This window comes from Rhipicephalus sanguineus, chromosome 4 (assembly GCF_013339695.2).
Source record: "Rhipicephalus sanguineus isolate Rsan-2018 chromosome 4, BIME_Rsan_1.4, whole genome shotgun sequence".
Taxonomy (NCBI): Eukaryota; Metazoa; Arthropoda; class Arachnida; order Ixodida; family Ixodidae; genus Rhipicephalus; species Rhipicephalus sanguineus.
Genome location: NC_051179.1, coordinates 109082533 through 109099623, shown reverse-complemented (window position 1 = coordinate 109099623; position 17091 = coordinate 109082533). Strand labels below are relative to the sequence as shown.

Here is a 17091-nt window from a genome sequence, read left to right as displayed (position 1 = left end):
CGAAGACAACAGAAACGATGACTGCCGCAGTGTCCCCTACAGCGATCGTAATGCAGGCACCCAGGGAGCCGCCGACTTTCCGTGGTTCGCCACGTGAAGACCGCGAGACTTGGCTCGAGACCTTCGAAAGGGTCTCAACATTTAATAACTGGAACTCCGAGGACAAGCTGCGCCACGTATACTTTTACCTGGAAGAAGCAGCAAGAACATGGCTCGAGAATCGGGAATCGACACTTCGAACCTGGGACCTCTTTCGCAGCACTTTCTTGGAGCAGCGCCTCCTCTGCTTGGAGACGTTCGCGAGCGTCGTCCGAAAGAAAAGGGCCGCGACCTTGCTGGAGACACGGGCACAACTGCCGAACGAGAACATGAACATCTTCGCGGAAGAAATGACTCGACCGTTCCGCCACGCTGACCCCGGCATGCCCGAGGAGAAGAAAGTCCCTTTCCTCATGCGAGGAGTCAAGCAAGAACTCTTCGCTGGGCTGATGCGGAACCCACCCAAAACCGTCCAGGAATTCCTGTCGGAGGCAACAACCATCGAGAAGACGCTCGAGATGCGCACCCGGCAGTACAATCACCGCGCATTTCAAGACAGCGCAGCTGTTCATGCGCTCGGCTCCGACGACTTGCGCGAAACGATCCGAGCCATCGGGCGAGAGGAGCTGCGAAAGCTCGCACCTTTTGCACAGCCGGAAGTGACGTCGATTGCTGACGTTGTACGCGAGGAAATCCAACAGCCACTGGGTGTTCCTCAACCAGCACCGCCGCAGGTGCAAGCAATGAGCTATGCTGCTGCAGCCAGACGTTATGCTGAGCTGTCGAACCATTCAGTGAGGTAGGAGCGAGGCGTCGTAGTACGCTGAAGATTATTTCTTTACGTGGCCTTGGTTGCGCAATCAATGCCAAATGTAGGGTGACTTTGCAAATGAGCTCTGCGGAATCCCGCAAGGTGCCGGAAGCGTTATGAAAGGAATAATTGACAACCACCCGTTTGTAGCACGAAGCCACAAGGAATTCCATACGGATTACCAACACTGGAAAGGCGTTGGCCCACGGTTCGATCTCTGGACCAGGACGAATTTTTCAACTCTTTATGAGAAATTAGCATGGATTTCATTGTGACTTCGTGCTAGGGTGACCTTAGGATCGGTTTACAACCCAATAAATATATGCTCCGCCCACAGTCATCGGCGTCTCACGCAAAGAGAGTTTGCGTAGATGCTCCAACCAATTATGATTGCTCATTTTGGTTACGCCAAACAATGCCGCGTCTTGAAGATAGCCAGATTTTTACACACAGAAAACGTACCCGCATTCTCCTCTACCTCTTTTTACTCACTGTTCACTGCCATATAAAAAAATGTTTAAAAACCGCGCCAGTAGATCTTGATTTTTTTAAATTTATTTTGATTTTTCGCCTGCGCGGTAATTGACTACCGTAAAATCCCGAGCGAGCGGTCCCCCCCCCCCCCTACGGTGACAGATAATTGGACCAGATTTGGAGGGGGGGTTGTGCCTGCTCAGTCACGTATCAAAATTCAAGATGGCTACTCAAGTTACTTTACGTGGCTTCCAAAGGGAGCCTCATGTCATAATAGCGAGAATTTTCTTCCGGAGGAGGGTGGTCAACCATCATGTATGTTCGTGCGTGTTTGTATGTGTGCGTATATATGTATATGTATATATATATATATATATATATATATATATATATATATATATATATATATATATATATATATATATATATATATACAAAATTTACAAATGTTGCCCCCAAATTGTTTCCGAAATACCTCTCTGCGTCCCATTAGTATCCTGAATAGATTCTTGGGCACAGAGGCGTACCATCAGCAGCATTACTTACAAACGACACCAGCGCTGTAGCCGTTCCCATAGGCGTGCGCAGGGTTCCCCATCAGGGGGAAGGCGAAGGTTCATCGCAGCGTCCCCCCCCTACTTAGTCAATGTACGAGGCATGCAGGTTTTGCGCCCCCCCTCTTAGGTGACTAGGGGGGTCAATGTATGGGGCAGATTTTGCGCCCCCTTAGGAGAGTGGGGGGCGTCCTCCCCCCCCCCCCTGTGCGCACGCCTGTGGCCGTTTCCCTCTCCACGTGCAGGATAGCAAAATGGACGAAATGAAGTTAACCTCCGTGTCTTTCCTTAATTCCTTCATTCCATATCTCTCTATGTTCCTGTGCGGACGTGCAAGCAGGAGAAAGAAAAATGCCGAGCTTGCAATACCGACACCAGGCAAAGGATCTTTCAGGCTACGCGTGACAACCGCTGCCAGACAGGACGGGAAATGTGGCACGATATGGTTTCTGCGCAATCGATCCGGATCGTCTCCCGTTCGTTTCATGCAGCTCGTGTATACCTATACACATGCGCGACTTCCGCATTCCGTCACCGTTTCAGCGACGGCAGTTCACGTCTTTCTCGTCTAGCGAGAGAACGTCGTGAACACGACCGGGCACCGACTACAATGACGCTCACCGAACTCTCCACTGGTTCTCCTGGTCGCGACTATGTGGCAGCTCAGCATCCAAGAAACGGCTAAGGAAGGCTCCTCCATTGGCGGTTCCAAAACGAAGGCCGAGCCCATGTCCGGAGGCATCACTCTGCCCGACCTCTACCTGTGGAGGGACTCCGGGCTCGTAAAAGACCTGTCCATGGAAGACGCGCCTCACGCCCTGCTGGACATCAAATACGGCGACCTGCTCATCTCGGAACTCAACCAGACGTACACGCCCGCGCAGACCGCAATCTCCCCGACGGTCAAGCTGAGGGGCTTCTTGAGGTGCGTTAGCACTTAGGTGCAGTTTACTCGAGCTAAACTCTGCCAATGAGAGGACGCAAATCTCTACCCCATCCTCTTGGGCTGCCCTCAAACGCAGCAACTTAATAATCCCCAGGTTGTGCACGTCGCTAATCCTCAGCAGTGGGAGACCCCGCTGCTCAGCTCCGACCCGGAAAACACAAGTCTGGCTCACGGAGCGGGCAGAGGCAGCCGCCAGGGCCCAAGGCCACCTGGCCGCCTCACCAATGGTGGACTCTCGCACGCTGAACTTCAACTCATGTATATGGTGCTAGAGAGAGAGAAAGAGATAGAAACAAGTCCGCATTCACGGCAAAACGAGGTCGTTAGAGTTAGCTTGCCGGTGACTCGAAGGGTGGTGGCCAGTAGCTAGCCACGACCGTTTTGGCCCAGTTAATCACTTAGAAGTGATTAAGGCAGAACTGCCCTAATAAGCCTAGTCAGTTACCGACGAGGAAGCTGGCAGTATAGTCCTTGGAGGTGGGTTTCCCTCGCATTCCCAAAGAATGTGATTCTGGGTAGCCGTCATGCAGTTGCAACGTTGACAGTTTGGTTGAATTTCCTCTGGGTAAATTTTTGATAGCCAACGAGGGCTGGGAAGAGAATTCGTTGGAAGCCTGTTCCCCTGTCAACATAACCCTCCCCCCCCCCCCCCCCCGTAGAGAGTTATGGTGCTAAATAAATGTTCCTCCTCCTCCTTAGGTGTGGCCCTCCCTTCTCGCTGCTCATGATCGACGCGGACGCGCCCAGCAGGCAGCAGCCGTCGAAGCTCCACTGGATGGTGCTCAACGGGAACAACGACGACAGGTTTCATGACGGCGACGAGGCCCTGTCGTACAAGGGTCCGAACCCTCCCAAAGGGTCGGGAGCCCACCGCTACGTGTTCCTGGTCTACTGTCAGGACGGCCAGACGCTGAACAAGGACGACATGGTGCCCAAGGACAGGTCCATCAGCTACAACGTCTCCGCATTCGGAACGAAACTGAAAACGAAACTCGCGGTGGCGGGCGCATTCTTTCGCGCCGAGAACCCCTGAGGTGAAAAATCTGGTGTCGCGGGTCATCTTCCATCGCGGCAAGCCGCGCCGGCGCGCTCGCAGAGATATTTGATCAACCAGACTGAACAGCAGCTGACGTTGTGGTGATCAAGTACGGGTGGACACTGTACGTTTAAAACACTGTTGACTGCATTTGGAGTTGGAATAAGACAGCTCGTGTCCCCCATTTCCTTTCATTTGTTTCTTTCCCAAAAACTATGACAGTTAATTGTATGCGACTTTGCAGATCGGGGTCCGAATCCACATTTTTTTACGATACCACGGCGTATGCGCCCTTCGCCTAGCGGAAGTTCCGAAACGCCACTAGACCTCGGAGGCTTTTCTGGCAATACCCGTTGTCCCGACTCGTGGCCTCCGCGATTAGCTCGGGCAGCGCGCCGGGCTGCCGGAGCGAATCGCGGAGGCCACGCGTGGCCCTTACAAAATGGCAGAGTGCAGCACAGTAAAATGAAATATGCGGATTCACAAAGCTTCTCTTTCGCAAGTGCGTTGTTCCATTGTTGAACAAGATTCGCTAATGATATTGCCGCATGGTTGTGTGAGCACCAACGGGTAGAAGAGGACAAAGAAGTTCGCTCTGAGCCGCTTCTTGGCCTAACCAGCCCAACGTGCAGAACAACACAAGGTCCTCGTCATAAGTGTGACAAGATTGGTGGAGGAGCTGGGTACGACGACTCACGACTCACCCCATGCACAAGACCCCGCCCGGTAGCCGGAACACAAGCCCTGTGCCCGTGAACACTCCAGTTCACAGAGCAAGCCGCCGCCAACGAGGCTTACCACCGGAGGCACCGGAACAGCCTACTGACACAGTGACTATGACTTCACCTCAAGCCGCCATGGAGTTCCTACGTCTTCTACGCCGATCTACTGCACCGTTCAGAATCCGCTGATGCCTAGTCCCTTTCACGGAGAGCTGTTTGAAGATGTGGATGACTGGCTGAGTGAGTTTGAACGTGTCGCAGCAATCAATTACTGGGATGACGCCGCAAAGCTCCGCAACGTCTATTCCTGCTTAAAGGACGGCGCCCGAACATGGTTCTTGAACAGAGATGATGTCTTGACATCCTGGCGCGAGTTCCAGCATCGCCTCTTGGAGACCTACAGGAGCCCCGACCGCCGCGAACGTGCTGAACGTGCACTGCAAGCACGCATTCAGATGCCAAACGAGACCGTCACGATGTATGTGGAGGACATGACACGGCTTTTCAAGCGAGCGGATCCTGCAATGCCAGAAGAAAAAAAGCTGCGCTATCTTATGCGAGGTGTGAAGGAGCAGCTTTTTCCTGGTCTGGTGCGGAGTCCTCCAAAGAGCGTAGCCGAGTTTCTGACTGAAGCCGCAACGATGGAGAAAGTACTTCATCAGCGGTCTGCCCTATTCGACCGGCAAGTGAATACCGCATCGTCTTCCGGATTTTCGCGCCACCCTTGGGAGCAACAGCATTGAATGGATTCGCGAAATCGTTCGCTCTGTCGTCCGCGAAGAAATTCAGAAGCTGTACGGGCCGAGACAACCAGAGGTAGGCTCCATCGCCAGTGTTATCCGGGACGAGGTCCAGCAGGTGCTGCACAACCGGCGCTATCAACCGAGGCCTACCAATGTGGAACCGGCTCCTGTGTCCACTGATATTCGGAGCCGTACGTATGCCGAAGCCTTGCGCATGCCGGTCTCTTCCTTGTCGGTCGCTAGCCCCGCAGTCCCGATTCAGATGATGCCGCCGGTTGCGATTCAATCAGCACACGCTGGTTTGGACATCGACGGTCGCCGTGCACCAACGCGGAAGTCTGATCTCTGGCGTACGTCGGACAGAAGACCTCTCTGCTACCATTGCGGTGAGGCCGGTCACATCTACCGCGAATGCCCGTACCGACAGCTGGGACTGCGCGGTTTCGCCATTAATTCGCCTCGTCCCCAAGTTGGTCAGAGGCCAAGGGAAATTGAAGAATACCTCGCCCAGCAACGTGTACCATTCGCACGACGTCAATCACGGTCACCATCTCCACGGCGACCCGCAGCCATTGGGCCACGTTTCGGGGCGATGGCACGGGGACGCTCCCCAAGCCCTCGTCGGGAAAACTGAAGGCAGCGACCTTCGGGGGCGAGGTCGCTGGGACTCAAAGTGCGGAAGACCTCCCATCGACGCTTGCGCGAAACGCCGAGGACCCGTTTGAGTGCAGTGCCAGAGAAACGCCGGAATCTACATCTGAACACAGTGACCGAGTCTCGCTCGACATTCCTGTGCTGATAGACGGTCTTCAGGTCAGCGCATTGGTGGATACGGGTGCAGACTATTCTATTATTAGCGGAAAACTGGCCACTAGTCTTAAGAAAGTTATGACGCCTTGGAATGGAACGCGTATTCGCACAGCTGGAGGACATGTTGTTACACCATTGGGTCGCTGTACCGCAAGAGTGAAAATCCGTGCGTCAACATTTGTGGTGACCTGCCTCGTCCTCCGCGACTGTTCTCGTCAGCTCATCCTGGGCATGGACTTCCTTCGCGAGAACGGCGCGATTATAAATCTCCGCGAACGAATGGTAACCTTCTCGACGCAACGCGCAACAGAACGAGACGCCGATAGCTGTTGTAGACCTGCGCTGCGTGTTGCTGACGAAAGCGTGACGCTGCCACCACAAGCGACTGCTTTTATAGAGGTCACTTGTGAAGATCTCCGAGACGGTGACGCGGTCGCCGAGAGCAACCTATCACTCTTGCTGCTTCAAGGTGTGTGTGCAGCCCGAAGTCTTGTGCGTGTTCGTGACGGACGGTCACAGGTACTTTTGACGAATTTCAACTTCGAGCACCGGCATCTTTTCCGCGGCACCACCGTGGCCTATGGAGACCCTGTAGCTGACGTCACGGAGTGCTTCGCGTCCGAGGAAATGAATGATGGTGACAGGTTTCTGAACCACATCGACGTCAATTCGAAGCTTTCGGACGAGAGGAAGGCCGCACTTCACAACCTTTTGAAGGAATTTCAATCTTGCTTCGCCTCTTCGTCTCGAGTCGGTCAAACGCCCCTCACGAAGCACCGAATTATTACCCACGATGACGTTCGCCCAATCAGACAGCAACCTTACCGTGTTTCTGCTAAAGAACGCGAAGCCATACAGACACAGGTAAAGGAGATGCTCGACGATGGTGTTATTCAGCCGTCCAGCAGCCCGTGGTCCTCGCCAGTCGTTTTAGTTAAGAAGGACGGAACGCTCCGATTCTGCATTGATTACAGGAAACTCAATAGCATCACAAAGAAAGACGTTTACCCGCTTCCACGGGTCGACGACTCTCACGACAGGTTGCGACACGCCAAGTATTTTTCATCGATCGATTTAAAGAGCGGCTATTGGCAGATAGAGGTTGATGAGCGAGACCGAGAAAAGACAGCGTTTGTAACTCCAGATGGGCTTTATGAATTCAGAGTTCTTCCTTTCGGCCTCTGTTCTGCTCCAGCCACTTTCCAGCGGATGATGGATACCGTTCTCGCTGGCTTGAAGTGGCAAACCTGCCTTGTATACCTCGACGATGTGGTCATCTTCTCAGAGAGCTTCGAAGAACATCTCAAGCGCCTAAGAATGGTTCTGGAAGCCATTCGTTCTGCTGAACTCACGCTAAAACCTCAGAAGTGCCATTTCGGGTATGAAGAGCTGAAATTCCTGGGACATGTGAGTGCGGATGGAGTTCGGCCCGATCCAGAGAAAACTGCAGCCGTCGCCGCCTTCCCTGTTCCGTCAGACAAGAGAGCAGTGCGACGTTTCCTCGGCTTGTGCGCGTATTATCGTCGGTTCATTGCCAACTTCTCGAAGATAGCCGAACCGCTCACGCGACTCACCCGAGATGATGTACCCTTTGCCTGGACTACAGAACAAGAGGCAGCTTTCGCAGAGTTACGGCAGCGAATGCAAACAGCACCTGTTCTAGCCCATTTTGACGAGGACGCTGCTACTGAAGTACACACAGATGCCAGCAACGTCGGACTTGGCGCCGTCCTTGTACAACGACACGGCGGTGCTGAGTATGTCATCGCTTACGCCAGTCGTACACTCTCCCGAGCCGAGGCCAACTACTCTACTTCAGAAAAGGTCCGCATCGTGATTGGCTGAAATGTTCTCTTACGAAAAATTTTGCGCAGGAAGTTACTATGCACATGGGCCCGGATTGCTGAAAGAAGCGTTGAAACGAATTGGCTTCGCGCAGTGAGGCATTCTTTTTGTGTCGGTCGTGTCGTTCTTCAAAATTTTTCACAATGACGCCACTGCGCAATGAATCGGGCCGCGGCTGCTAGAGACAGTGACTACAAATTGCAGGCAAGTGAGGAAAGCTGGACGCATTCGTAGAGTCGCAAGTGCGCCATTACCAGTACCTATGGAACTCAAAAACTACTAGCGTCATAAAAAAAAGGGGGGGGGGAGCAGCTTCGCACTGGTGGTGCCAAGCCTGAACAGCAGAGCTGTATGGCCTTGCTTTTCCTTTTCTTTGTTTTTTTTCTATCTCTTTTTTGTGCCCGTTCCTATCTTTCTGGCTCTTATTTCTTCCCTTCCTCTCCATCTCTTCCGTTTATCTGCTCTGTGCTTTTTTTTCTTCAGAAGGCACACACTTTGAAGAAACGCCTACATTGCACATCCATCGTGTCAACCTCAATGGACGTGCTGGCCACATGCCTAATTATTTGCCAAAATACTAGACGATACAGAAGAACGTACACTTATCCTCATTTCTCGAATGTACGTCGCCAAGAGCGAACTGTCTTTATAGTCAACCCTCAGATGAAGAAGAGGACGAAGAAAGCGCGTCCCAGCAGAGTTATTGAGTTGCATGCACTAGGCGCAGCTGTGCCAGGTGCTAGGCGACGCGATATGTCATATAAAGTAGAGGACGTTCATGATGATGATAGTTTTATGCGAACGCTCTACGGAGTTACCTCCGGCTTAAAGGGACCCTGAAACGGTTTTTTGAAGTTTTGTCAGCGGTTAGGCAAGATCATCCCTAAATCATTCACACCAGAAATTAAGCGACGCACCGCGTACCAAGGCCACTACGGACAATTATATCTATACCCTCCTCCTCACCCTGCCTTGCACCCTCAACTCACAGACACGCTGGCATCGTCGGCGATCGCAGTGCTTTCATGAGCGCACACGACTGTTTGAGCTTCGCCCATTCATGGCCACCGATATTGCGCGCCGACAGGTTGCGCGCAATCTCGAAGGCCCATTGTGCCCGGCAGCACGCCGTCTGGCAACAAAGACGAAGCTCGCGGAGTGGTTGATAACTGCTCCGACAGGTGCCGCCACACTACCGCCGATCTTATTTTATTCTCCTGTATGGCGACAACCAGCAAAAGCATGCGAACAAACTAATAGAATTCGAGAATGATCACCAATAAGCGTAAACTCGAGCAATGTGGTTGTGTCTTCAGGGGTGAAGTTAAAGCTGCAGATCGTGGCGTACGTTGAACGGATAGCGAGAGCGCGACGCTCATGGCAGTGACGAGTTGAAGGGATTCGGTCGCCAGATGCCTCACAAACATTGCACGATGTCGCAGCTACATGTCACCAATTGCTAGATATGTGGTACACAAAACGGCTAGGGCAATTCATTTTGTCCAAGAAAAGAAACCTCGAGATAAACGTTGTCGCTCAGCTCACGTCAACACGGAGCACATTGTAACACAGGCAGACAACGCTCGTTGCCCACAGGAGGTTCAGTGACGTGGACTGGACATATCCAATCAGATCAGCCGCCTGCGTGACGTCGCGTTTCCAATACGACGCGCTTCTAATACTACGCGCACTGGAAGTGAGTGGTATTACAGCTGAGCCGCTGTGATCGGTGGCGATTCGCAGCCTTGTAATAAATTACACAGTTTACGTACATAACTTAAATCGTTCTGTAAATGATCATTAGGACTTGCTCTACCTGCCCAATGTGTTCGTACAAGATCGTCAAAACCGTTTCAGGGTCCCTTTAAACAGCTCCGATGTTAAAAAAAATGAGCTGGAAATTAAGCTGTTTGAATTGGCTCATTTCCGGTGTAATGGTGTACCGAACTTAATCTAAGAGTGTTTGAAATGTAGAGACACGACCACAAGTGGACAGCAGGGTGATTCCACGTAAGATCGAACAAACGATGGCTGGTCGACCTCAAATTTATTTCAAAATTTTATATATTATTGCCTGATGAGTGGAAAGAAGAGATCTGCAATTTGTTTTGCCGCGAAAAATTTTTTCGAACCACAGGAAACCAATAATGACGAAGAGGTGGAGTGGAGCGCTCATCCGCTCTGCTGTTTTGGCCAACTTTCGTTATGAATTGCACAAAATATATTAAAATTAGGTAGCTGAAATTTATTTACCTTAATATATGCATGTTTTTGCTTCTGCTCAGGTATTTTTAGTTTTTATGCGTAGTGTAGATGTTTTTATAAAAAACCTCAAAAATGGCCCAATCGGCAAAATTTTCTTTACTTTGAAGGTCTTTATCTCAAAAAGGCCTTGTAGCAGAGCGACAAAACTTCCGCATTACGTTCTTCGCATGCGTATCTACCAAACTGCCAAATCTTGTATTTATATAACTTTTCAGTAAAGAGATATGATCGGGCTAACTTCAAGAAAACACCGAACAATGAAAACTTCTGACGACAATTAAAAAAAAAACCCATTTTTTAAATTTCTTAAACTTTGTCCACTTATTCTCCTCCACATCAGCTTTCACAATCATTAAAAACATGTTGCATAATGTCGTTGCACTAATAGTTACGGCCCCTCCAATGAGACCCTTAGGCAAGGATTGGCAATTCCGACTTCTTGCCCAGCAAGTGTATAAAATGCAGGCAGGATTGAATTTATTTATATTAAAAGGCCAGCAGGTACCTAAAAAGGTGTCGCCGGCACTGAAGACGTTAATTTTGAAAATATTTGGTCACTGCAGCGGCCACGAGCGCGGGGCTACCGAGCAGGAGCGCGCGCACCCGAGATGCTCGTTGTAAGAGACGGCGCAGTGAGAGCTCGTTTTCGCGTCCTGAGACCGATTGAGTTCGATACAGCAACACCTCTCGGGTGACATGAACGCACGTGCACCGGTAGTCGCAGTGATCTGGTTAATTGCGTCGATTTCTTTTTCAGGGGGCATAAGAATGTCATCGTTAAACTGTGCGTTCCGTGAAGATCTTTCATTGCAGTGGTAGCAAAAGCACGCGTAGCACAAGTAGTCCGTCTCACTGACAGTCACTGATCTTTCGGGCGTTAAACGTTCCTTCAAAGCATTTATGTCTAGGTCGGTAACTCTGCGAAATTTTGGCTTCTTTGCAATAATTAAAGGAGTACTGACACGATTTTGAGACATCGCAAAAGAGACATTTTTTGCTTCGTTGGTATGCAGTGTCCACGCTGTCCACACACTGGAGTCGGAGAACACGTATAAAATATTTTAATTTAACTTTGAAGTTTTCGTCGCTGAGCATTTGCAAGCCAGCCACACTGCAAGGACATTATCCCGACAAGTCAAGACAGTTCCTCCGAGTTCACGAGTTCTGAGTCCTGCATGCAGCCTAAATCGTAGAAATCACTGTCAGGGTCACTGGACGACGATTCACTCATCGTTGTCTATTGCACCACGAGCAGATGACGGATTTCCCGCGAGTACGTCGCGAATTTCTGTATCTCCGTGACGTCACACTGTTATGAAACGACACTGAGAAGCCACCCCCTCGATATCGAAACCGAAAGTGTCTTTTTAAGGTGGCGCTAATTAAAATATATAGGATGCATTCCCAGGCACCACAATAGTCGTTTTACGTTTCTCGACACCAGTATTTGTATTTAGAGCAACAATCCGAAATTTTTTGAAATTCGTGTCAGTACTCCTTTAAGCTTCTTGTGCTTCGAAAGGTAGTCTCCACAATAGACTCATTGAGAGCTATACTTTCTCGTCATGAGACGCACAGGAGGAGTAGAGTAAGAGCAAAGCACAAGAACTATCCGCGCCGAATGAAGTGTGAACAGCGCACCGAACGCGCGGCCAGTTCACGCCGTCTGCTGCCGACATCTAATATAGACAAGCGCATCCGGTTACCGATAGTTTTTCTTTTCTTTCCTTTGACAATCCATATTTTGCTTTGCCACTGGAGCGCCACGTTCATGCTTTCCACTGATCGCAACTGGCGCAGCGCAGTTTCTCTGGCAGCATCGTGCGTGAAGCGAGCGCTCATAGCTCCCTTATAGTTTTCATCTTGCTTACACCTCCGCCGTTTTATCAGCGCCTAGCTGAGATGCGAACAGAGGGCGGATAGAATAGCGAAGCTCCAGTGCACATGCGTTCAAGTCACCCGAGAGGTGTTGCTGTTTCGAACTCAATCGGTCTGAGGACGCGAGAACGAGCTCTCACTGCGCCGTCTCTTACAACGAGCATCTCGGGTGCGCGCGCGCCTACTCGGTAGCTCCGCGCTCGTGGCCGCTGCAGTGACCAAATAATTTCAAAATTAACGTCTTCAGTGCCGGCGGCACCTTTTTAGGCACCTGCTAACATTTTAATAAAAAGAAATTCAATCCTGCCTGCATTTGATACACTTGCTGTGCAAGAAGTCGGAATTGCCCATCCTTGCCTAACGGTCTCATTGGAGGGGCCGTAACTATTAGTGCAACGACATTATGCAACATGTTTTTAATGATTTTGAAAGCTGATGTGGAGGAGAATAAGTGGACAAAGTTTAAGAAATTTAAAAAATGGGGTTTTTTTTTAATTGTCGTCAGAAGTTTTCATTGTTCGGTGTTTTCTTGAATTTAGCCCGATCATATCTCTTTACTGGAAAGCTATATAAATACAAGATTTGGCAGCTTGGTAGATACGCATGCGAAGAACGTAATGCGGAATTTTCGTACCTCTGCTACAAGGCTTTTTTGGGATAAAGACCTTCAAAGTAAAGAAAATTTTGCCGATTGGGCCATTTTTGAGGTTTTTTATAAAAACATCTACACTACACATAAAAACTAAAAATACCTGAGCAGAAGCAAAAACATGCATATATTTAGGCAGATAAATTTCAGCTACCTAATTTAATATATTTTGTGCAATTCATAACGAAAGTTGGCCAAAACAGCAGAGCGGATGAGCGCTCCACTCCACCTCTTCGTCATTATTGATTTCCTGTGGTTCGAAAAAATTTTTGGCGGCAAAACAAATTGCGCATCTCTTCTTTCCACTCATCAGGCAATAATATATAATATTTTGAAATAAATTTGAGAGGTCGACCAGCCATCGTTTGTTCGATCTTACGTGGAATCACCCAGCAGGAGGGGATGACGAAGAGCCTTTTCCTTCAACAATGCATTCTCGAAAAGGTCTGAACTGCCATTTCGAGTGCTATCAAGCATATATTTTCCGAGAGGTCAAGTTCTACAGCGAACGTGTTGTCAAAAGCACATTTAAATAATTAATGACTGGCACATGCTTCAAGCAAGGAAAAGTGAAAAAAAAATCAGTAATATACTGCAGTGGCTTCGTAACTGACTGTACGAAATGCAAGATAACTGCTCCGAAAAAATAATAACTTCCTCTAAATGACTTAGACACCACCTTGACTGCCGGCGTCGTCTGCTACGACCACCGATATGGAAGCCACGAACAGGAGTTAAACGCGCTGCTTTTTTAAAAGGTAAACAACCATTCCGTTTCGAATCTATATTTCCTGCAAGAGATGCGTGCAATGTGACCCCCGTGTAACTTCATTCATTGTAGGCTCGCGTCTAAAGACGGATCGTGGTTTACACGAGAAAGAAATGGCATGAGCAAATTTACATTCCTCTTTAGTACGCATAGCCTTATAATTATAAAGCACGATGAAAGCGACTTCTCCGCTTTGTGGGAAGCGACCCAATATGCTTAGAGCTGGATGCTTTCTCAAAGTATACTGGAGGCAAACGAACAAGAGATATATGCTCGCGCGCGCGTCATTCAGAGTTGATGGATGAAAGAACTTTATTGTTTGTCCGGCAGATTAACGGCCCGGGCTCAGGTCTCCCATGTCGGGACGTGAAGGCCTTGCCTCTCCGCCGCTTCACGGGCCTGCTGGACTGCCCAGAGTTGGTCGGCGAGCTTGGAGCTGCGCAGAGCGGCTTCCCACCTCGCCGAGAGAGCATCGGGATTAATACGTTTGGCTTTAGCCTCGCATTCCCAGAGCATATGCTTAAGCGTAGCTGTGTCTGTCTGGCAGACCTTACAGATGCTGGTGTTATAGATCTCGGGGTATATTCGGTGATATAACAGTGGATTAGGGTAAGTGTTCGTTTGCAGCTGTCTCCAGGTAACCGCTTGAGCTCTGCATAGATTGCCACGAGGCGGAGGGTAGCATCGCCGGGCCAAGTAGGAGGTCTTGGTCAGTTCGTTGTATCCCGTAAGTCGATCCCGGTCCGCGAACTCTTCGACAAGGCCAGCTCCTCCCGCACGGGTTGTTGCGTCGCGTGCGGCGGAGTGCACTGCCTCGTTAAGGTTGGGGAAGTGCGGGCAGACTTCGCCCATATGGGCGGGAAACCAGATCAAGGTAGCCTGAGAAACATGGCCGGCATTCGCGAGTATACGAAGGGCTTCGATCGAAATCCTACCCTTAGCGAAATTCCGTACAGCTGTGCGCGAGTCACTGAGTACAGTCTGAGTGTCAGCGTCAGTTATGGCCAGAGCAATGGCCATTTCTTCAGCTACCTCCGGGTGTCGGGTCTTGACACTAGCTGCGTGCGTTGTTGTTTTCTCTGTGTTGATCACGACGATCGCGAACCCTCGTCCGTCCGGATAGCACGCGGCGTCAGTGAAACGCGCGTTCTTATCGGTACAGTATGCTTTCAATAGAAGTGTAGCTCTGGCTTTTCTGCGACCTGGGTTGTAAATCGGGTTCATGTTTCTTGGCACCGGGGTGACTTGTATCTTCTCTCTTATCCCCTTAGGTATGTCCGCCTTGTCACCGTGCTGTCGGCGATATGTGATGCCCAACTCTTGTAATATATGCCTTCCCGTGCTGGTGATGGTGAGCCTTTCGAGGTGTGAAATTCTTTGCGCTTCCGCTATCTCGTCCAAAGTGTTATGGATCCCCAGTTGGAGTAACCTCTCAGTGCTGGTGGATTACGGTAGGCCGAGGGCGACTTTGTATGCCCTGCGGATGATAGTGTTAATCTTATTCTTTTCGCCTTTATACCAATTGTGCATAGACGCTACATATGCGATGTGACAAATGACAAAGGAGTGGATCAGCCTGATGAGGCTGTCCTCCTTCAGCCCACCTCTTCTATTTGTGATCCTGTTGAGAAGTCTGACGGCGTTGGTGGTCTTGTGAGTGAGTCTTTTTATAGTTTCACCATTCACCCCGTTGGATTCGATAATCATTCCAAGGACTCGGATGCGATTGACAATAGGGATGGTGCCCCCGTCTTTGGTCTGTAATTGGATCTCTTCGTTTTCTCTTGTTTTAACGAAACTCTTGGGGGGCCTGCCCTTGAGGGTAGGCCGGTACAGCAAGAGTTCTGACTTTTTGGGAGAACATCGAAGACCGGTGCCAGCCAGGTACTCCTCGACTACCTCAATGGCATCCTGCAGGGCCGTCTCAATCTGTCCGTCGCTACCCTTAAAGGACCAGATCGTGATGTCATCCGCATATATTGTGTGATTGACATTGCTCACTGTTGCTCCTTATTGCGCGAATTTTCTACGGTTGTCATACGGTGCGTTTTCGATGGCCATCGAGCCACATCGGGATGAAAATTTTTGACGATTTACTCCGTGCTGCAGTAAGCACAAAGTGGCCAATCTCGATCGAAAAATACGGTCCAGATAGGGCTCGATTACGATAGTAAATGCAACGTGTTCCAGCCGGCCGTGTTACTTTGCGCATTTGAATGCGCTAGCGCGTGCTGCAAGAGGTGGTGTACTGTGATCTAGGTGACAGTCTTATGCTTATGAATGCGAAAAATACGGGGACGAAGCAAATATACACACAGGACAAGTGCTTGTCCTGTGTGTATTGCTGCTTCGTCCCGTGTTTCTTTTTTTCCCGCGCTTCATAAGCCTGAACCGATTCCAACAGGGACAGATAGCCGTGTTGGCACTTTCATGTTCCAGTGATGATACCAGTGTCCAGCATTTACAAGTTCATTGATACGCAGCATGACACTTCGCGGCTGCTGTTAGAAAGGGAATCAATACTTGGCGCCCGTGTACTTAGATTTAGGTGCATGTTTAAGAACCCCATGGAGGTGGTCGAAATTTCCGGAGCCCTCCACTACGGCATCCTTAATAATCATATCGTGATTTCGGGACGTGAAGTTTTAACAGTTATAGAAAGTGAATGAGTGCTTGAAGCTGGCGACGTTGTCGCCTGTAGTGCAACATGAAGTCGCACTGGATGGGCTCACTGTACAGACACTATCGATATGCAAGGGACACCATGAGCTGGAAATAACAATGAAGGAATGTCAGGTGACAGCAGTGTCACGCTCTTGCAGTGCATGGTAACGGTGAAAGTAAAAGCTGACGCCGATAACTTTCACTGCAGTTCCCAGATTGTGTGATCTGTAGGTGTCGGCACACATGAAGTGAGAGCAAAACAACGCTGTTCAAAGGGGAAAACGCGAGAAATCGCGGTTAAAAGCAACCCGTTAAACCGTCCGCTTCCTTTGGCCGGAGCAACGTGAATCACGTGATTTAACCCTGCACGTCTCCAGTGGTGGGCCTCGCGCCCAATAGATGCTCAAGCAGAAAGGCATCTCTTGCAATTCAACATGTCACATCCACACCAGTACATTAGAAGCAGTCATAGATTAATAAATTTAGTGTTCCCTCTCATTGCTCATAATCACTGGACGTTATCATGCCAGTACGAGACCACAGCAGTTTCGGCATACCAAATGTGCAACACATTTTGGTTCCTTTTAAGATAACCAACAGCCTTCACCTGTTACTCAATCTAATGAACAATTTCGCGTATCTGCTGGTGAGAAAACAGAACTTAGCCGTACGAAATTGTGCAGTCTATGTAGCCGCAACAACTGCGCAGGAAGCGTGGTTCCAATATTGGCGTTAAGAGACCCGTACGTTCAAAAATCGAGTTCACATTATTAATAAATACCTCATTTGCACAACCCTAATACTGTATTTGCACGATTCCAGTGTGCACTTCGTTTCCACTAAATGTAGCCCTCAAATTTGTGTGTGTGTGTTACGATCAGGCTCA

At 49.7% G+C, this 17091-nt stretch overlaps 1 protein-coding gene across 1 annotated transcript; it reads left to right on the top strand.

Annotated features, from left to right (window-relative positions):
- The first annotated feature begins 2531 nt into the window (after positions 1 to 2531).
- Positions 2532 to 3857, top strand: LOC119391493 (protein D2). The gene is made up of 2 exons (XM_037659170.2): positions 2532 to 2803; positions 3524 to 3857. The coding sequence occupies exons 1-2, from the start codon at positions 2532 to 2534 to the stop codon at positions 3855 to 3857; spliced, it is 606 nt and encodes a 201-aa protein (XP_037515098.1).
- Positions 3858 to 17091: the final 13234 nt, after the last annotated feature.